Source organism: Pogona vitticeps, chromosome 1 (genome assembly GCF_051106095.1).
Source record: "Pogona vitticeps strain Pit_001003342236 chromosome 1, PviZW2.1, whole genome shotgun sequence".
Lineage (NCBI taxonomy): Eukaryota > Metazoa > Chordata > Lepidosauria > Squamata > Agamidae > Pogona > Pogona vitticeps.
In genome coordinates this window covers 200,695,236-200,718,438 of record NC_135783.1, presented here as the reverse complement: position 1 = coordinate 200,718,438, position 23,203 = coordinate 200,695,236, and the positions used below count along the sequence as shown (strand labels likewise).

The window sequence follows — 23,203 nt, the reverse complement described above, 5'->3', positions numbered from 1 at the left end:
AATGACATTTTTACTCCTCTCAACAACATTTCATCATAGTGGTTTATCTGAGCTTCTCAAAACACTGTTGCTGTAAGAACTGCTATTCTAAAATTCCTAGGCATGTCTACTCAGAAGAAAACTCCTACTACGTTCAATGATAGTCCCAGGTAGGTGGGTGGGTGGAGGACTAAAATCTAACTATGCAGGAAATTTGTTCATGTTCTGTAGAAAAAAATAGGAACCATCAAAGCAGGCAAAAAGTTGGACACCATTTTAGCTTTTCAGAAGTTATAACTGCGATGTAGTAGGTACAATTTAAAGATAGATTTTATTCTCTGATGATTTACTCATGCAAACTGCACACTGAAGAAAACTGTACAGTTTGTGAAACATATCAAATGCAAGGAACTCAAATGCAAAGTACAGAAGTAGTGTGACATACATTTTAAAACAGACTCTATGGTTGTACAACTGCTCTGTTTGCAGAACATAGCTTTTTCACTAGCCCCTCTGTTAAAATAATTTACATATTTCCTCACACATATTTACTTTACAACAGCAACAGCTTTATTACTTGAAAAAGCACCCCTTTTATATTAAATAAAATTTAAAAAACAGGACTGCCTTATACAGCACCAGGCGTAGCTGTTGCACAAACACCATTCATTTCAGAAAACTGCTTAGGGAATAGAAACGAAGGGAGGTAGTAGAGCACACAACGCCTGGGAGAGAGTGACCCCTCATATTTAGGGGAGCGAAATACCCCAATTAGTGTATGTTGATCCTATGCAAAGTGGACAACAGTCAGTTCAGTCCAGAGGACATAGGTGTGGAAGAAGGCTTCTGTATGTGTATCAACCAGCAGGATCAGGAACCAGGGGTACATACCTCAGCTGTGCATACAAACATGATTCTCATCTAACTACACCACATGGTTTTTGAGTGCATGCATATCCCCATCTGAGCACGATTAGAGGAATTGTGGCAATTATCTACACAGCCTTCTTGCAGAATTCACATTTTGTGGAGGAAATTCTCTTTCTTTGCTTGTGGGGTTTTGTTTTTTTAAAAAAATTGTAAGCTTATTTTCAAAATTAAATTGCTTTAAAAATCAATACAGTAAACGTATTTAGAGCACTTTTTACGAACTACACAAAAACTTCAAAGAGTTTTGTGTAAAAATTTACACAAAAAACCTGTTTCCTTACATTTTTAATACACAAAATATTTAATTTCTTATTTTCAGACTTAAAGCACTGAAATGATATATACATAATTTAATGACTGCATCCAGCGTCCACTTGAGTTTGGTTGTACATCATATAAATTAGAGCTGCTCTTTGCTATTACCACCAATTACAATTTAATGATGTAAATCTGAATGTTCCATTTCTTAGTCTGATGGCACTGTAGGTTAGAACAGAGCATAGAACAAATGAGTTACACAACCCACCATAAATGCATTAAACGTTTGTTATATACATAATGGAATTACTTTTTACTGCCAATGTTGCTACTGTGTAGTTTACTTTGTTGTTATACAAAGTTTTCTGATGTGAAAGCACACACTTTTTGTACTTTTACAACTTAATCATAAAGTAGTATACTGTTGTTGTTTTTTAAAACATGAGTACAGAATTAAAATAGATAATGGCACATTAAAAACTCAGTATCCTACAGATGTTTGGATAAAGAGAAGAACTGTGCCTACAATCATCTCATCAGAAACAAACTACATCATGGAATGTTAGTTGTCCAAGTTCACACAGTAAATAACATTTCAAAACTGCAAACATCTATCAAGCCAGCATCACATTGAAGGCATCTTTAAACATTCAAGCACAGATTGCCGGCAGAAACTACGAGATCATTCTCTCTCTTATCACTCCCCCCCCTCTCTCTCACAAACACACACACACACACACACTCCACATTATAATTACACTGTTTCCATGGTACGGTAGATGTTTGACTCCCCTCCCCACCCAAGAAAGGTATCAAAAGTTTTGCTACTAAAAGATAACAGTGCTTACACAAGAATAAAGTACAAGTTACCTTGCAAATACAAGACAATAACAAAAAAAAATAAAATAAACGAGTTGTTTGATGAGGGAATTTTAAACTTTCCTGGCATTCATACCATACTGGAGTATGAATGAGCTCCTCACTTTAAGACTCAAGAAATGACAAAATACCAAGTTAGCTTTGAGAAAGTATTCCATCTTTCATAACCCTTGTCTGCTGTTCTTCATTACTTCAGTAAGATTTTGTCTCTACCTGCTATTCTTTGTTACTTTAGCTGCACACATCCTTTTGCAATTTTTTTTAAAAAATGAAGCTCCTGATTTTAAAAATGGAAGTGCTAGCAAAGCTGACATCACTTTTTTAAAGAAAATCCTAGCTAATAGTGACCCTGATCAAGATTACATATGTGCATAAGAAGTACTGTATACCGCATACTGTACTGGCCCTGTTAAACAAAATTATTTCTTCTAAACCCTCAAACACTTAAAAAGCCAAAGAAAACGCTACAATAATATAATCAAACATATTCTCCCAATGTTTTTTTTTCCTCTCAGAATGTGCAAAACAATATAAAGGCAAAAAGACTAAAAGCAAATTTACCATTCCTGTCTTTTTTTCTCTTGCCCAGTGCGATCTCGTAGACTTCACAAAGTCAATAGGAATCTATGCAGAACTTTGGTATAAAATATTACAAGATGACGGTCACAGTTTTGGGGGTGACCATTACGCAAATGATTTGAATATTTCTTGGAATACCACCAAAACGAAAAAAAAAAGTACATTTCAACTGTATCAACAGTTCACATGACGAGCACTGAAAATAACAGGCAATCTTAATTAGGAAAGAAAAACAAACCTGGGTGCCTATCACAAGACTAAAACCTGTTGTGCAATTCCTGTTTGCCAACTTTCAAAGCCCAATTCAACTTTGAATTTTACGGATGAATAATTTTAAGCTACACATTTCTTTTTTGATGAAGGCTGTTTTTCCTTGGTTTCCCTTTGAAGTTGCTAAGGAATATCTAAAAACAATGCACATTTCTAATCAACTGCCTGAAGGCTGGGACGGAGGAGCCATCACGATCTGCGAAAGCACCGGCTCTGTACTCTGGTCTGCCATCTGGGAGAGGACCGACGTAGCCACGGCTTCTGCCTTGGAGGTGGAGCTTACTCCGTTGGAAGTGCTGACCGAACTATGCTGGATTGCTTCCGCGTGGGGACTACTTGGCACAGAGATGTCTTCAGAACTATCGTCTTTGTCTGTAGCTGAAAAAGAAACGCATTTTCATTTCCTTGTAAGCGAAACGTATGCAAACAGCCCGGAACTACAGCAAAACATCCTTCCAATTACAGTTTGGGGGTAGTTACTGGCTCACTTTAAGCATGTGACTGGAGAAAAGAGGGAGCTACGTATTAAAGAGCTGCACTTACCTAAACCCTTCCTCCAATTTGGATATGAATACCCTCAAATTAATGTGGAGAGACTGCACTTTAAACCCATATTCATTATTCACCTGTAACTTAAATTTATTTTGGTAAACAGCCTAGTTAACAAAACTTGTGTCAGTGTCCAATTATTTCCGGGCCTAACTATATTTTGGTGTGCACTATATTCTTTGCACTATGGCATTATAAAACAGAAATTAACTAAATATATTAAGATTTGCAATGTATCAAATAATGGGCTAATATATTGCTTGACTTGTTACTTCCAAACAAATCATAAAACAACACTTGTATTCAAGCTCAAGAGGAACTAATAGAACAATCATGATAGCGGATATGAGTAATCCAAAGCATAGGATATGAGTAATCCAAAGCATATCCCTGGTTCTGAACAACCAGGCTTTGATTTTTCATTGCTCTAAATTGATGGGGATATGATTTAACATACTTGACTTAATTTAGTAAAGAAAACAAGTAGGCCATATAAATTTTACATGCTGTATAAACATTTGAAAGGTTTTGCCAACAGCCCAAAGTAGCTAGACTATAATATTCAGTTATGGAGGAGAAAAAACATGCTTAGCATGGCTTAAATTTTATATTTGAATGCAAAAACTAGAAAATTAGTTTTCCTGAGATACATCTAACCATTTTAAGACCTGACAACTCTATAGATTACACATCCTTTATGTTATTTAGACTGTCAAGATGGGAAGAACCTGTAGGCATGGAAAATGCTGCACTATAATTTTGGCACATGCCCAAAGAGCCGGTGTGCTCCTAAGGAACAGACATCTAAGACATGTGCAGTGCAGCTTATTTAGGTATGACTGCATCCTACTGGAGTCACACACACTGTCAGCTATAGGTTATGTGAAACGGAGTCTGAGACATTCAGTGCAAAAATACTAAGAGTGGATAACTTTTCGCCTCAGATCACTGCTGGGAACAAATAAATATCCATTCAAGTTTTAATTAAGGAGAGACTTCTGATTAACTTTATTAGGTAGCCATGATTAAGATAACAGAATTTTAAATATCTTTCACCTTGTTCTTCTGATAATGGGCAAATTCCGCACAGTTATGAATCAAACACTTACTACTTTCAGGCTCCTACATTACCAAGTTTTTTTAGCCAAAAGCAAAAAATTGTCTCTTGTTTCCAGTCCTTTTACCATTTTCAGTTTATGTGTGAGTTCTTCAAAGAGGACCGTGGCCAACATGCAGTTCTCCAAAGCCCTTATATTCAGATCCTACAAAGATCAGCAGCACTTTGCTATCTCAAATGAGCTACCACCACCATCATGTCAAATCCTTTTGGAGCAGCATTGCATTATACCAGTCGTTCCCAACCTTGGGTAACTCAGGTGTTCTTGGATTGTAACTCCCAGAAACCCTGGTCAGCACAGTGGTGGTGAAGGCTTCTGGGAGTTACAGTCCAAGAAAATCTGAATTAATCCAAGGCTGGAACCACTGTGTTACACAGTAATATTTCACTTAACACTGTTTCGTTTATCATTGTTTATCATGTGCTTTTCACCACCCTCTCTAGAGTCAGTCAGTTATTCTTTGGTGGGGCAAACTGCCCTCCTCTTCCCCTCTCTTTTCTCTTTCTCCTTCTCCCCACTCCCTCAGTTTCCTTACACTCATATTCTCCCTGACAAAAATACACATGCTCTCCACATATGCAAACATGTGTGCAAGCATGTGCAAGCTGGCGGGAAGGCAAATGGTCTATTTGTCTGGAAAATTCCTGTAGTTCTTCCTCACTTGTGAGCTTTTGTGGACACTTCATTTTGTCATGGCAACTGTGTTAATTTCAACCAGCCATGCTATTTTTCACTCTATTGCCTTCCCATATAGGAAGCCAGGTACAGATTTAAGAAGCGTGAATCTTAAAACTGTTGGGAAGGAGGGAAGACAAAGTTCTTTAAACTTAATTATGGATTTTGGAGGCCTTTCAGCATGTTATATATACTTACCTTGTTTCCCCAAAAATAAGATCTAACCTGAAAATAAGCCCTAGTATGATTTTTCACGATGCTCGTAATATAAGCCCTACCTACAAAATAAGACCCAGTTAAAAGAAACCCCACCCTCCACCATTGTGCAGCAACCAGAAGATGACATGACTGTATTTGAATAAATGTAGGTTGTTGTACAAAGTACATGAAAAAAATAAAACATCCCCTGAAAATAAGCCCTAATACATTTTTGGAGCAAAATTTAATATAAGACCCTGTCTTATTTTCGGGGAAACACGGTAGCATATATCCTATATATCTACCTCTTCTAACCAGCTAAGATGAGGAGTTTGGAGGTTTTCCCTGAAGAATTCACAAGCAGTTAGGGCCCTTTTGTTAAAGAGGTCTTGGGTTTTGAACACACCTTCCATATGCCAGTGTTTCCACTGCTTGACTTTTTTCTAGTGAGTGGAATTGTGAATGATTTAGACATGAACGTGAAGAGAAGGCAGTGAAGCTAGTAATTATATCCAATGTCTCCATGCACAGAGGGTTGCTACTGAGAAGCTATCCTGCCCACATTTTTTTACACAAAGTTAAGAGGGTAGCACATAATTGTGACTGACCACCTACCAGCGCATGAGATTGATTTACAATCTCTGATTATTTGGGAAATTGTTTTAATTGAAACCCACCCCCATGAGGCAAAGCTATCCAGTGAACCTAATTTCTTTTGAATATTCTAAACAGCCAAGATGGTTTCCCAGAGGCATGTGTACACTGGCCAGGCACTGTATACAGAAGGAGCAGCAGCAGCAGCTGTGTTTAGCAGAGCTACCACTTCCTTCTGATACTCTGCTTTCTCCAAAGCTTCAGTGGGCTGCATCCCTTATCTTTAACATTTTTTAAATAAAATTGGGCTGCCTTGCTAAGGCCACTCAATGCTAGGCTACAGGGACTATAAATCTGATACAAATAAGTCAACTCCATGCATCTTTCATCGCACATTTGTAATAAGCAATTAAGTGTAGCAGCTCATCTACACCATAATCTGATAACTATCTGCCATGAGTAGAAACATTTAAATTTATTTGTTTATTATAAGGAACAAAATCTGTTTGTACAAACATTACTGATTCTGCAGTACCGTATTGTTGCTCTGTCTGTGTGCCAGTGCTTTACACTTTGAAGTAGTTAAATGGAACACCACGAAGACAGTTGCTTTTGATAATATTCAAGACACCTAAGCACATTCTGCAAACTATGCATGCATAATGTTGCCCTACTCCAGCTTCCATAGAAACTAATGTTGCTTTGTCAGATGGGAGCCATAATGGCCTCATCCCTGCAACAATCATTGTTAATATAAATTCAAAACATATTCCTACATGGTTTCAATTTGCTCCAAGATGCCACTTCCCATCCTGTCAAAATGACTGGAGATCAAAAGGACTGAGATTTATAAGCTCAAAACTGACAAAATCAGTGCTCTAAATATATACAGCCACAGAGAGTTGCTAAATCTCCTGAATCTTTTAAATTAAAAAATATTGCCCATTCTGATGAAACTGCTTACAATGACTACAAGTAAAGATGGTGGCCATTAAGTTTTATCGCAAGCACCTGAGGAACTGTTCGCATGCAATACAAAATGTTCTTTTATTCTCCTAAATTACTGACACTGGCAAATTAAAATGAAGTGGCTACATATGGCAGAAACAATCTTCACATTTACAAATATCCTGAAATATCACTAAATCATAAAAACGAAAGCTGTGGGTTATATATTATGAATGTTGCCTAATGCATTCCCAGCTCGGTTATTTGTTACAAATTTGTGTACAATGGACAAAATTGGCCATTTATTCTACAGCAGCAGCTGCTTCTCAGGCTCTGTATTATACCCCCAAACAAAACAAAACAACAAAAGAGAAAAAATTAACCTTTAAAATGCCGAAAATGAAAGCTAAAAACTTGATTTGTAACATTTTTATGATTCTACTTTTATATTTCCATTGCTAAAGTCATAAAGGTGGTTTATTTCCCCCTGCCAACAGATTTCTTGACACCAAAAAATAAAATAAAATTCTTTCTACAGAAAACGACAACACAAAGAGTACATCAGATAATTATGACTTTTCATGTGTGACATAAGCAGTTTTGACATATTTCTCTTTTTATTAAAAAACAGTATCAATATTCAAATAGCTTACAAACCTTCACTATTAGGATGCATCAGGATTATAAACATGAGGCTGCATTACAACAGTGTATAGCATTTTAAAAACCTATGAATCTAAGAAGCTTCAATATGCCTTTGCGTTTACATTGCAGTAACCTTGCAGAAATTGTTACGTTTAAATATTTGAAGTATTTGAACATTACTTCTCAATTCTAATATTTCCTCCTGTTTGCTTTAGCAGTATTTTACTGGCATAGCCTACGGCTATAGGTAATGGAACATTACTCACTATGATAGCCAGATTTCTTCTGCATGGCTGTTACAGGGCAATCTTTATGAGCCAGAAGAAGCTGTTTCAGCTGCGCCACTTCATTTCTCAGCAGGGTGACTTCATTCTAAAGCAGAAAAGTTATATACTTTACCAGAATCAAGTTACATACATTTCAGAATGCGGTTTACAAGGTTTTGTAAAGACAAATAAAAGACAACACAGCAAATACTTTGCATGCAGGTTATTTCAACAACAGCTAGTCTTTGAACTGCAGGATTTCTGGTCAGCCAGCTGAATTTTTTTTAACTGATGCATGTACTCGAACCAGCCTTATGATCAATATGCTGTATTCAGTTGTTTGTGACCTTTGCTTTTTATATGCACTTCAATTTATACATACACTGAAGTGTACATTACATTTAGAAGAGGTGCATAGATCTAACAAATAACTGACAAATGGTTCAGAGGAAATCAATCCTTACTGCACTGATTTATGATTGTATAGAACATAAAAGAAGCTGTAAAATATATTAGAAACAGTTGCACTGATTTCCCCAACTTTTGTATTTTGTTGTACAAATAGATGCTGGTTCGGATACTCATAATGTTGAAACCCCTATTCCATCTCCATTGCGATTTATTAAAGGAGCCCCCTGTGTAAAACAAGTGAGCAGAGCCTGCTGTTTGGCTCCATTTGTTTTAAACAAAACATACAGCATCTTGCCAACACTGTTCTCCATTGCTAGGCAATCATCTTAAAAAGACAAGAGATGCTGCACCTTCCTCTTTTAATCCAAGACCACTTTGGGTGTTATATAACAAACTAATTGAAGTACCTGAACAGCAACAATCATCCCAACTCAGTGAATACGGACACTATATAATCTCCACATCCAGAGTTAGCACATATTTAGCTATTCATAATGACTATAATCCCCTTCATGGATTGCTGCCTTGTTGTGGCAAAGCGGCTTAATTCAGAGAAGCTATGGGCTGTGCTGTGCAGGGACACCCAGGACAGACAGATCATAGTGGAGAGTTCGGACTAAACGCGATTCACCTGAAGCAGGAACTGGCAAATCACTTCAGTATCTTTGCCAAGAAAACTCAATGAAAAGAAACAAAAGGCTAAAATATATGATGCTGGAAGATGAGCCCCTCAGGTCGGAAGGCATCCAAGATGCTATTGAGGAAGAGCGGATGACAAGTACCTCGTACAAGTAGATCCAGAGCTAATGAAGTAGTTGGGCCAAAGCCGAAAGTATGCTCAGCTGCGGACTCACCTGGAAGTGAAAGGAAAGTCCAATGCTGCAAAGAAAAATACTGCATAAGAATCTGGAATGTAAGATCTATGAACCTTGGGAAGCTGGATGTGGTCAAACAGGAAATGGCAAGAATAAACACTGACATCCTGGGCTTCAGTGAACTCAAATGGACGGGAATGGGCAAATTCAATTCAGATGATTATCGTATCTATAATTGTGGGCAAGAATCCCATAGAAGAAATGGAGTAGCCCTCATAGTCAACAAAAGAGTGGGAAAAGCTGTACTGGGATACAATATCAAAAATATTAGAATGATTTCAATACAAATCCAAGGCAGAGCTTTCAACATCACAATAATCCAAGTTTATGCACCAACTACCAATGCTGAAGAGGCTGAAATTGACCAATTCTATGAAGAATTACAACACCACCTAGAACTGACACCAAAGAAAGATGTTCTTCTCATTCTAGGGGACTGGAATGCTGAAGTAGGGAGTCAAGAGATAAAAGGAACAACAGGAAAGTTTGGCCTTAGAGATCAAAATGAAGCAAGGCAAAGGCTAATAGAGTTTTGTCAAGAGAACAAGCTGGTCATTACAAACACTCTTTTCCAACAACACAAGAGGCGACTCTATACATGGAAATCACCAGATGGGCAATACTGAAATCAGATCGATTATGTTCTTTGCATGCAAAGATGGAGAAGCTCTATACAGTCAGCAAAAACAAGACCTGGAGCTGACTGTAGCTCTGACCATCAGCTTCTCATAGCAAAACTCAAGCTTAAACTGAAGAAAGTAGGAAAAACCACTGGGCTAGTCAGGTATAATCTAAACCAAATTCCTTATGAATACACAATGGAAGTGAAGAACAGATGTAAGGAACTCGATTTGGTGGACAGAGTGCCTGAAGAATTATGGACGGAGGCTCGTAACATTGTAGAGGAGGCAGCAACAAAAACCATTCCAAAGAAAAGGAAATGCAAGAAAGCAAAGTGGCTGTCCAACGAGAAAGGACAGAGAAGGGAAGGGAAACAAGGAAGGCAGAGAAGGGAAACAAAATGCAAGGGAGATAGGGAAAGTTTAAAAAAATGAATGCTGACTTCCAAAGAGTAGCAAGGAGAACAAGAGGACCTTCTTAAATGAACAGTGCAAAGATATAGAGGAAAATTACAGAAAGGGAAAAACCACAGATCTGTTCAAGAAAAGTGTGCAAAGATGGACATGATAAAGGACAAAAATGGTAGGGACCTCACAGAAGCAGAAGACACCAAGAAAAGGTGCCAAGAATACACAGAGGAATTATGCCAGAAAGATCTGGATGTCTAAAATATGCTAATCTGGACAACCCAGATAGTGTGGTTGCTGACCTTGAGCCAGACATCCTGGAGAGTGAAGTCAAGTGGGCCTTAGAAAGCATAGCTAACAGCTAATAACAAGGCCAGTGGAGGTGACTGCATTCCAGTGGAACTATTTAAAATCTTAAAAGATGACGCTGTTAAGGTGCTACACTGAATCTGCCAGCAAGTTTGGAAAACTCAGCAGTGGCCAGAGGATTGGAAAAAAATCAGTCTACAGTACATCCCAATCCCAAAGAAGGGCAGTGCCAAAGAATGCTCCAACTACCATACAATTGCACTCATTTCACACGCTAGCAAGGTTATGCTCAAAATCCTACAAGGTAGGCTTCAGCAGTATGTGGACCGAGAACTCCCAGAAGTACAAGCTGGATTCCGAAGGGGCAGAGGAACTAGAGACCAAATTGCTAACATGCGCTGGATTATGGAGAAAGCCAGAGACTTCCAGAAAAAACATCTACTTCTGCTTAATTGACTACACAAAAGCCTTTGACTGTGTGGACCACAACAAACTATGGCAAGTTCTTAAAGAAATGGGAGTGCCTGACCACCTTATCTACCGTATTTTTCGCTCCATAAGACGTACTTTTCCCCCCCCCCAAATAGAGGGGGAGAAAGTATGTGTGTCTTATGGAGTAAATACAGTAAAAAAAAAAAGGATTTAGCCACCACCACCCAGAAGCCTCCCACTGCCATGCTGGGAGGCCTCTGAACTGGCACCAGAGACTGCTTGCTGTTTGGACCTCACCATTCTGCACTGCTAGCTTTCCAGGATCTGCTTCCCACCTGGAAAACCAGCAAGGCCAACAGGCCTATGGTAGCAGGCAGTGAAAACAGCCAAGGACCAAAGGGGAAAGGGTGATTCTAGAAAAACCAGGGGAAACCATAAACACAGTCCCCCACTTAGGCAGTTGATTTTCCCACATTTGGGGAAATCACAGGAGTGATCCAAAGTACGATAGATGAGCCTTACCCTGGGAAAACCACTTTTACAATATGGTATCTCCCCTGCCAGGTATGAGTTAGAATGGCCCCTGAAAATTCTTCCCCTTTCTGTGCCCTATCCCCCAAAGGCATGGTGACACCCCGGCTGTACCTCCTGATCAGAGCAGGGCTGCACAGCCCCAGTCCTGAAAGAGGCCAAGAGACCTACTCAGTGTTTTGGGGTGCCCCACAGGACCCCCATCAGGGGCTGAAATGTTCCTCCCACAATCCTCCAGTGCACAGATATTAGCATACCTAATATGCGGGGAAGGCAGGGAAAGCAGGGAAATTCAAACTTTCAGTTAGTGAAGAGGCTGCTTGTCTGCTTCCTTGCTAGTACAAGCAGTTAGAGAGCTGGGAGAGAGACCTGGGACTGCCTGGTATTGTCATTTTAAAATGTAAAATTTAGTTTAAAAGCTGCTTGTTTTGGGTTAAACCGTGCTTGAGTGAAAAGGTGCTCCGTTTGAGTTGAAACCTGCTTGTGTAGAAATGTTCATGCTTGCCTTAAAAATCTGCTTGTTTTTCTTTAAAAGCTGCTTGCTTTGGGTTAAACTGTGCTTGGGTGAAAAGGTGCTCCGTTTGAGTTGAAACCTGCTTACCTGGGAAGCATTTCAGACCAGCGCCCATCAGCTGTTAGGTGGGGAAAGGGGAGGGGGCAGGAGCAGAGAAGAGCACAAAATGGCTGCCGGCTGCCTGCTGGCTTTTAGCTGTTTGGGGCTCTTTTTTTACTGTTCTGGGGTCTACCAAGGCACTGTGAAGAGCCGGGCTCAGTCTACAGTACCTGGTAAGTGACTTTCTTTTATTTTTTAAAAAAGTTTCTGACCTTTTTTCCCATAAGAATGCATTAATTAATTTTCAATGCATTCTTATGAGAAATTTGGATTCGACTTGCAAACTTTTCAACTAGTTCTGGACATCTAATAGAGAATGTATTTCCAAAGGGTGTTGCAGCAAGGAAACTAACTGTGCCTTGTGACTTCTAACTGGATTACAGTACTGTACCTGCTTCCTGATTTCAGCTACTATAGTTTGTATTCAGTTTTTTTGGCTCGTCAAGAACATTGTTCATGGCTGTTGTGCCTTGCATGCTATAAATGTTCAATTATGTCAGAAACCCGAGATTTGGTCTTATGCTGAGCATGTGCTACTGCTGGTGAATGGGTTAAGCTTCGTGTTGCTATTCTTTTGCATAACCTAAAGTAAATAAGGAAAACCAGCTGCTAAATAGTTTAATTCTACTATTTATCCTCCACACAACTAAAAGGGACTTCTCAATGCAGTGCCAAATCAGACAAACCATTTCTAATTTAATATAGGCTTGAGCTGTAGATGGGCAGAGCTGCACAACAATCTCATCTGTCATTGAGACATTTCTATAAGCATGGGGAGGAGGTGGATGAAAGGAAATGTAAAATATAGGTAGTGTGGTATAGGTCTTATCACTGGCTGATAATGGTCTATATGTACTTGAATTAAATTTATGGTACACAAATTTATGGTACATAAACTAGAGTACACAAAGCTTTAAGTCTCTCCATTTGTTAATGGCAGTGGTAATGGTTCTTAATGCCACTGTTGACTGCTGTTCACTTTACATGGTTCAAATGTTATTCTGTTATAGTTTATTAAATATTTTATTACACTATTTGGTTCAGAATATATTTTCCCTGTTTTCCTCCTGTAAAAATTATGTGCGTCTTAAGGTCCGGTGCGTCTTATGGAGCAAAAAATACGGTATCTCCTGAGAAATCTATATGTGGGACAAGAAGCAACAGTTAGACCTGGATGTGGAACTGATTGGTTCAAAATTGGGAAAGGAGTACAAGGCTGCACATTGTCTCCTTGCTTATTTAACTTATGTGCAGAAAATACATCATGCAAAAGGCTGGACTAGAGGAATCCCAAACCAGAATTAAGATTGTTGGAAGAAATATTAACAACATCAGATATGGAGATGATACCACTCTGATGTTAGAAAGTGAGGAGGAATTAAGGAACCTTGTAATGCGGGTGAAAGAGGAGAGTGCAAAAAACGGTCTGAAGCTGAACATCAAAAAAACTAAGATCATGGCCACTGGTCCCATCACCTCCTGGCAAATAGAAGGGGAAGATGTGGAGGCAGTGACCTCTTTTACTTTCTTGGGCTCCATGATCACTGCAGATGGGGACAGCAGCTGCGAAATTAAAAGACGCCTGCTTCTTGGGAGGAAAGTAATGACAAACCTTGACAGCATCTTAAAAAGCAGAGGCATCACCTTGCCAGCAAAAGTCCGAATAGTCAAAGCTATGGTTTTCCCTGTAATGATGTATAGAAGTGAGAGCTGGACCATAAAGAAGGCTGATCGCCGAAAAATTGATGCTTTGAATTGGGGTGCTGGAGGAGAATCTTGAGAGTCCTCTGGACTACAAAGAGAACAAACCTATCCATTTTGAAGGAAATCAACCCTGATTGCTCCCTGGAAGGACGGATCCTAAAGCTGAGGCTCCAATACTTTGGCCATCTCATGAGGAGAGAAGACTCCCTGGAAAAGACCCTGCTGTTGGGAAAGTGTGAAGGCAGGAGGAGAAGGGGATGACAGAGGATGAGATGGTTGGACAGTGTCATTGAAACTACCAACATGAATTTGACCCAACTGCAGGAGGCAATGGAAGACAGGAGGGCCTGGTGTACTCTGGTCCATGGGGTCATGAAGAGTCAGACATGACTTAATGACTAAACAACAACAAATGACTACCATTATTACTATAAGGTAGCATGGCATTTGATACCCACTGTATTTAGCAGCACTAAGGGCAGGGCAGCCAGTGACAGACTGACCAAGAAATTTGTTTGCACACACTGCCTCCTAGTCACGCAAACCCAGGCAGGTACTCTCCTGAGTGCACACAGCTACATACAGATAGGAAATCCTTGTCTTTCATGCACATATATACTCAGACTGCAGTGTACATTTTTATACACACAAATACGAACACAAGTGCTCGGTTAGGAACACTCCCTCTCTCACACAAAAAGACACCCTAAACTGAGAAGGTAGCCACTAAAGAGTCATTAATTTCACATCCAAAATATGGCATTTAAATCAAAAGTGTAACAAGGAATAGGAAGAAGAGCCTGTAAAGGAGGGGGCTTCTAGTTAAGGAATGGGAAGGACAAGAAAACTGACTTCATCTTTAACCCCAATAAGAGCTAACTTTCACTAAAAGAATCTGATCTAATATTTTAAAACACCTGTTTTCAAAACATTAATTTAAGCCAAGTTCCAATTCCACTTTCTCATATATTGAACAATTTATTACATACAGTTGTGCGCCGCTTAACGATTACCCCACATTATGATGAATCCACTTAACAACAATGTTTTTGCGATCGCAATTGCGATCGCAAAACAATATTTTACATTTTTTTTTCACTTTGCAAAGATCGGCTCCCTGCTTCGGGAACCAACTTTGCATTACGACGATCAAAACAGCTGATCATTGGGTTTTCAAAATGGCCACCGGGTGCTCAAAATGGCTCCCCGTTGTGCTTAGGGATGGATTTCTTGCTATACAGGCACCAAAAATGGCCACCATATGGAGGATCTTCGCTGGACGGTGAGTTTTTAGCCCACTGGAACGCATTAACCGGGTTTTAATGCGTTTCAATGGGTTTTTTATTTTCGCTTTACGATGTTTTCGCTCTACAGCGATTTCGCTGGAACGAATTAACGTCGTTAAGCGAGGCACCATTGTATCCTTAAATACAACCAGAGTGATTAACCAAATCCAATTAATTTGGCGATTCACACCTTTCTTTAGCTCTGAATAAAGTAACGTAGGGCTCTACAAGAGCATTTTTATGTTTCATATTCATAAGCTTCTATTCGTACTTCCTGATCTGTTTCTTTTGCAGAACAGCCAAAACAAGAACAAAGAACAATTGGATCCTAGCATTATTTCAAAGCCAGCAAGCTATGGGATAAGTATCACATTTGATATGAAACATAAGTCATCATGGGTCATTATTGCCCAGTACTCTGATCAGCTGTGCAAGCCTGTCAAGTGAAGAATTATGGAAAATCAGGATTAATATTTCCACATAAAGCAAAGTTTAATTATTTCTTTGCCATTTAATTTTCTTTACAAGCCAGCTGCTGCTGGCAGACTGTAAAAAATTAATTCTTATATATCTATGGCTATGAGATTAACTCTTGTGAACCTACCAGAAAAAAAAAAAACTTTTCTCTAATTACATGTTTATTTAGGAAAATACCTATGGAAATGTCTGCTGTCTTTCAATGTAAACAAAGCAAGCATAGATTACATCAGGTTTATTCTAGACGGTAAGGATTAACAATAATTTACTACAGGACAAGATAATGCTGCCTCCTAGTTAGTTTTTGAACAGCATCCAATGAACCAGTTTTAATGTCTAAACCTGGAAAGTAACTTAGGAAAGGCTAGAAAAAATAGAATTTGTTCACAATAACAAAATGTAATTGCTGTGTAAGTGGACCACTTCATGCATAACTGCTTTTCCAAAACAATAGGCTTTGTATTCTACAAAAGGTTAGCAAATTCTCTCCTGCACAAGTGACTGGAAAAAAGAAAATGTATATGGAATGGACCATTCCAAATATGGTTAAACATTAGCAGAATGTTGCAGTACTGATAACTTGGGTAACATTGGTCTGAAGACATTTCTAGCTAGGATTAGGCATGTAGAGAGATACGCAGAATAATCTTTATAGTGGCATCTTCTCTAGGTTTTCTTGCTGGAAGTGGCTACTTATGCTCTCTTGTAAATCATCAACAGTTAAGAACAGCAAGAAGCAAATGGACAAAAACAATGGGGTCAACTATAAATACTGATTATTCCAGTGCATTTGACTGTATTAAAGTCATTTTGCTGCATATAGAATGAGCACTGTTAAAACTGCTAACTATTTTATTCAGAATTTCTTTGATAAATCATCATTATAATTCAAAAGTTCTAAAACATATTGGAACAATACATATTTTCAGTACTTCAAGAAGTGAATTAGAATCCATGACAAGAAAGAACGTGTGCTGTAGGATTCAGAGAGAAAGTGTGTGTGTGTACAGTGTGTGTTTGGAGGGGCTGCACAAAAAAGTGTGCAGCAACTCTTGGAGATGCACAGAGTGAGTCAGAATTATAAGCAGAAGTGCTTTTAGGCAGCAAAGTAGGCCTTGAATTAACAGCTGGGCAAAAGTGGCTCTCAGAATGGCCAGACTAAACTGCTTACAAAGTAATGTCTAAAGTAGCCCTTGAATCGAAGCATGGTCCTTCTTGGATTACTTACGGAGAAGCGAAGGCTGGTACAATTATTTAAAATTTACTATAAATCAATGGATTCAAACTGCAAGAAAATAAATTTTGGCTAAATATTAGAAAAACTGTATCACTCTAAGTGGTCATCCGCAGTGGGAGTGCTTACCTCAAAAGATGATGAACTCTCCCTCACTGCAGGTTTTCAAACGACAGCGATCTGTTGGGGTTACTTTAACTGTGATTCCTGCACTAACTGGGGGTTGGACAAGATAATATTCAAGACTTCTTCCAACTCTAAAACTGTATGATTCTATGATCAATAAATGACAGCCAATTGCATTTGACAAAAAAGAAATATTCATAGATTGTACTAAATGTTGTCTTCTGCATTAAGGAAAGGTTCCCCTTGACAGTTTTTGTTCAGTCGTGTTCGACTCTAGGGGGCGGTGCTCATCCCTGTTTCCAAGCCATAGAGCCAGCGTTTTGTCCGAAGACAATCTTCCGTGGTCACATGGCCAGTGCGACTTAGACACGGAACGCTGTTACCTTCCCACCGAAGTGGTCCCTATTAATCTACTCGCATTTACATGCTTTCGAACCGCTAGGTTGGCGGGAGCTGGGACAAGCGATGGGAGCTCACTCTGTCGTGTGGATTCGATCTTACGACTGCTTGGTCTTCTGACCCTGCAGCACAGGCTTCTGCGGTTTAGCCCGCAGCGCCACCACGTCCCTGCTCTTCTGCATTAGGAGAAAGTATTTCCACTCACACAAGGCAAGGAATACAGCTCTCACTGATTCTGTCTATTGCCTGCAACATATCCAATACTGTTCCAGAGGGTCCCTCAATACTCAATATGGATGTGCGCACACAACAATTAGGGGAGAGCAGTAACAATCAGATGTCCCATTTTGGGTTGGTGGAAGTACTAGGAATAGAAATTTTAAAAAAATTCAACTAAAGAATCCATTTTGTACCTCCTGAGACCAGTTGTACTTTTGTGAAGCTTGTAGTGGATTTTAAGGAAGTAATAGTTGCACAAAACCACTCACACTTTTAAAGATGTTAATAATAAAAATGCATAAATGAAAAACATAAACCACCATGTGTTAGCCAATGTGAGTGGGGGGAATTTATATACATATTCATAGGGAAAGGAAAAACAAAGTCTTGCATCCCTCTATGAAGAAAAGACAGAAGAGATTGCAGGTCAAATCTCCAGAAATGCAATGACATATACAGTGGTGCCTCGCTTAACGAGCGCTTCGTTTAACGATGAATTCGCTTAGCGATGACTTTTTCGGAGTATTTTTGCGCTCCGTTTAACGATGTTTCCTATGGGCGATTTTCGCTTAGCGATTTCGGGACCATGCTTTGCATAACGATTAGGTTTTTTGGTCCCCTGTTTCGCTTAACGATGGTTTAAACAGCCTCATGTTTGCTGTTTTTTAAATGTTATAAAGTTAAAGTTTACTGTGTAAAATGTTTGAAATCATAAAGTGCACTTAATAAACCCTTCGTTAACCAAATTTGACTTTGTTCCGACTCTTTTTAAATTTGTTGTTGAATTTTCCCCCCCATTGAGATGCATTGAATGGGTTTCAATGCATTTCAATTAGGGAACCGCGTTTCGCTTAGCGATGTTTCCTATGGCGATTTTCGCTTAAGGACGACAATCCGTTCCTATTGGAACGGATTATCTGGTTTTCAATGCATTTCAATGGGAAACCGCATTTCGCTTAGCAATGTTTTCCCATAGTGATGATTTTTTTGGAACCAATTAAAATCGTTAAGCGAGGCACCACTGTAATGTTTTTTCACATTCCAATTTTCTATTCATATGAAGTCACCACTGTATGCAAGCATATCTTTAACCTATTTCTGAACAATATTTTCATGTTTCATGCTGTTTAATTTTACACCTGATAAACTGAAAGTGACAGTTTTAAACTGGCAACAGTTTTTTCTGCAATCCAGTATAACATTCTGTTGTAAGCAGAGCTTGGAAACACTGCTGAAATCCTATTGCTTTGTTAAACATATGAAAGGCAAATGGCTTAAGTTTCAGTGCTTTTCAGCTGGCAATGTTTTCTTGCTGGGATTCTCAAACATTGAGCCATTGGGCACATGCACCCCAAAGAATTCCGGCAGCAACTCATTAATTGTTGTCTTGAATGTTGCACAATTTCCTTCTTCATGTATATCAAAGCAACAGGATTTCAGACAATGTGTTAGATTTAATGCATTAACATCAAAACAATTATTTTTGTGTTAAATAAGAAAGCAGACTGATGCATCAGTTTAAAAAAAGGCAAAATTGACTATTTTGCAGGTAACATGAAATCTAATGCATTATTCAAGCTCTGTTTATGCTGTATGCATTATTGAAGTATCTATTTGGCATATGTTTTAATTCATGTGAGAATGTAACTGCAAAATGTTCAGATAGGGCAGATACAGTTCAAAGTCCAACTTTTGATGTTTTATTGTTTCTTTGGCTGGTGAGTATCACACAAGATATTATTTCAAGATGTAACATTTAAAATGCCAACTAAGTATAAAGTGAATTTAGGAAGAAATAGCAATTTGTTCTTTCCTTGCACAGAGTAGCGGTCTATCATCTGTAAATAGTTTCTTTACTTTTGAAATGATTATGATAGAAAGCTATCTAATTATTGCTTTCATCAACTATTTTTATGTGATAATTTCATATATATTTGAATATGTGGACTATTCAAATGGACATGTATGGGTTAATCTGCTCTGGTATATAAAGCTACTTCTACAGCATAGTTATGTGGGTAGATCCAGACTTCTGCCAGATTCTGATGCATTTCTTCAAAGTGTATCTGATAGTGACTCTAAGTACACATTTAAGACAAAAATGTTGCAGTTTTATATAGGGATATTAAAATCTAGCTGCCATCTTGGATTGGATTAGTAGTTTTTTCTTCTTCTTATATTCCTTTGATCTTTGCCTTTGTTAACTTGTAATGTAATGTTTTTAAAAACTATTGTGGAATTGTAAGCCGCCTAGAGTGGTCGAATAAGACCAGATAGGCGGGATAGAAATCAAATAAATAAATAAAATAAATAAAAATTATAGCAAGATACCTGTAATTGACCATTTAATGAACTTAGATCTTCAGCTTTTTTTTCCAAAGACTGTACCCAAACTTTTCTTTTTTGTCTACATCTTGAAGCAGCTGCCCTGTTCCTCTCTAGAAATTTCCGCCTTTTCTCATCAGGATCTTCATTTGCTGCTCTTCTTCGTCGACCCCCAGTATTTGGAGTTTGTGGTGCAGGCTGAGCTGGAGAAGCCTGTTAAAAAAAGAATTTTAAAAAATCTGAATCATACTGGACTGGTATAAACTTTTAACTTATTCTACCTATTGGACAGTACCAGGAATCTCCTAATCCACAGTGCTTTAGCATACAAAACAGTGCAAAATGCAGCTATTTCATTAAGTACTGAATTTAACTAAAAACACACCTCTTTGTTTTCATTCCTCAAAATCAGAAGCAAAATGGTAAGATTCTGTTAGAGAAAACTTTATCTGAAACCTAGCAATTACTTGACACCTACAAATTTAAAGGGCTGATCAGACATAGTAATCCTAGTTTGCCAACATCATGGTTTAGCAAATTGGAAACAAGTACAGTGGTGCCCCGCATAATGGGTGCCCCGTTTAACGACGAATCCGCATAGCGATGGTTTTTTTGCGATCGTTTTTGCGATCGCATTGCGATGTTTTAAATGGTAAAACATCGCTTTGCGGTGATTGGTAAGCTGTTTTGCTTACCGATTTTCGCATAGCGATGTTTTTATAACAGCTGATCGGCGGTTCCAAAATGGCCGCCGGGTAAAAAAAAAAAGGCCGCCCGCAGTGTTCTCGCACCCATTCCTTGCTTACTGGGCAGTGAAAATGGCAGCCGTATGGAGGTTTATCGCATATCCGTGAGTTTTTGCCCATAGGAATGCATTAAACGTGTTTTAATGCATTCCTATGGGCTTTTTTGTTCCGCATAGCGACGAATCCACATAGCGACAATTTTTCCGGAATGGATTATCGTCGCTATGTGGGGCACCACTGTATTGGCTCATTACACTCCTACCTAGCCCTTACCATATCACATTCAATGCTGTATTTCTTCAACCACAGCTTCCCAATACATCACAAATGGGCATCTTTTGAGTTACTACCAACTACTAACTACTGTTTACAATCCTGATCAGTAAACTATCATCAACCCAAAGGTTCCCATTTGGGACAAAACAGAGATATCTGGTTTAAATAACACAACTAAGAAGCATGTGGACTACCATATGAAGAAGCCAGCCAGAGGCGAGTCCCAGAGGAAGCGAAAGAGGAAGGAAGAAAAAAAAATGAAGCAGGACAAATGGGACCATGATGGGCTGAACCACAGGTCCATGAAGGTTCTGGAGGGAGCTGGTTATTATTATTATTAGTTTTATTTATATGCCGCATTTCTCCCAACAAGGAACCAAAAAGAACAAAGATGGAGCAGAGAAGCCACATTGCTTACTGCAGGATTTTATCAGTATTAGACTTTATGATGCTGAATTGCTCCTAGCAATCCTTGATACAACAAAGCAAAGCACTGATGCCTTGTGCTAATAAATTCAAGATTATTATATCTGAACTGACTCCTAATTTCATGTTCTCCGTCCATAGTTTAGGTAAGGTATCTTGCGTTGTCAGAATTCTATCGTTGGGAAGGCCAAAAAATCCTGTTCGTTATTGAAACAACAAGTTACATTTCTGAATGCCCCAGAAAGAAATAGTAAATCCTGGAAAGGCTCACCCTATGTCAGAAGCTACCTGATGACACAAAATTGCTATTAAACCACCTAAGCCCACCTTAAGCTGCGGAACATGCAAGCAGTAAACAGACTGCTGTCTCACACATAGCACTGGCTTTTAACTTCGGCGCACTGCACTCACATGCTCCTTTTGCCGTTCCTTTCTATCTCCTTTTACCTAAAGGAATGCTCACATCTGCTTCCCTACTCTGAAGACTTTCCTTCTTCAAGAAGGAAGGATTACAGGAGATTTACACAGTGATCAGAGTTAGAAACAAGGCTTCATACCGGTGTTTCAGTAGTAGACGTCGCAGGCTGTTGTAGTGACTGTGGCCGTGCTTCTTCTGATTGAGTTCTAACCAATCCACTGGTCTGCCCCTTTCCAGTATCTCCATTTGTTACCTGCGAATGCTGCTGGGTCAAAGCAGCTTTTAATCTCTGGAAAGAAAACAATAATAATATTTTTCCATTATAAACAATGCTCTGCAATGCCAACTTAGTTATTGGTTGGTTAAGTTTAAAATTCCTCACAGACACCGTCTCTGATTCAAGATGATTCCCAGCTTCCATGATTGCTCCTGCTGCCACATTTCAGGCAGTGGTCACTCCTAAATCATCTCAAATGTTTTACAATATCCTGGACAACATCCCAACATCAACAGACACGGTATTCATCAGACTCAACAACCTGTTAATCATCATATCTATGTGCTTTCTTATTTAAACATTTATATTCTGACCTATATCTGGAAATTTCAGATATTTATTAAGGCTCTTCTTCCTACAAGGTGCTCAGGGCAAAATACATGTATCTTCAATTACTCCATGAAATAGGGTAGGCTGAAGAAAGAGAGGCGACTAAAGGCTACACCACGAGTATATCCTCTATCCCACTACACACCAGGCTGGCATGCTGATTTTTTGTTACATATCTAGTGATACAAAACAAGCACATTGGAGCCAAGCACAGGGAAATGGGCCCGTCAAAAAGTCCAGGCTGCCTTGCAGAACAAATCTGATGACAAGATGAAATTGGGGGTGAACTGGATTATGTTGGGGAGTGAGTCTCTACTCCTGAAGCACCCCTGCCATCAATTTTCCCCTCCCAATATTTATTTTACCTTTTCCTGAGCAAGGGAGATGCACAGAACTCTGTACTTCTCTCTTTGCATGGAGAAAAGGACTCAGTTGGGGTCTGGAGAAAGCAAAAGAAATGCAAAATAGATTGAGGAAGCTTTTTAAAAATCGCAGCTGAATCCCAACTTCTCCTCCTCTGTCAAGGTGATATCCAACACCACACCCATGGGTCAGACAGTTCAGTTTGGGTGGCCAAATTGGTTCATGGACTACGTATTCCTGGTTTAAAGTAAAACGAACAACAACACAGCACATTGATACTACTTCAATATATGCATGCAATATTGCTGGAACATTAAATAAATTATAATATTGAGTAACAAATATATTTTTAAAAGCAAGCATACCCTTGAAGACAAACCCCCGTCACCTCTGTCTGAATTGGCAGGAATAGATCACTCAATCATGAGCTCACAGAAACAATATTTTTGTAACAACAATTCACGAGAAGTCAGATCCATATTTCATATCTGCCACAAAACCTCATCAGAG

The 23,203-nt window shown here is 38.9% G+C and overlaps 1 protein-coding gene across 5 annotated transcripts in view; it reads right to left on the bottom strand.

The window, feature by feature from the left end:
• Positions 1-291: 291 nt before the first annotated feature.
• The window catches only part of ATF2 (activating transcription factor 2), a 58,810-nt gene continuing 35,898 nt past the window's right edge, over positions 292-23,203 (bottom strand). For 4 of the 5 annotated variants that reach the window (XM_020805147.3, XM_020805151.3, XM_020805149.3 and 1 more), the window contains 4 exons: positions 21,863-22,012; positions 19,864-20,070; positions 7,889-7,994; positions 292-3,273 (listed from right to left, as the gene is read on the bottom strand). In XM_020805147.3, the coding sequence (XP_020660806.1) occupies positions 3,053-3,273; positions 7,889-7,994; positions 19,864-20,070; positions 21,863-22,012 (684 nt within the window). In that variant the 3' untranslated portion in view covers positions 292-3,052. The remainder of the gene's footprint in view (positions 3,274-7,888; positions 7,995-19,863; positions 20,071-21,862; positions 22,013-23,203) is intronic. The other variant, XR_012081168.2, reaches the window with a different exon arrangement.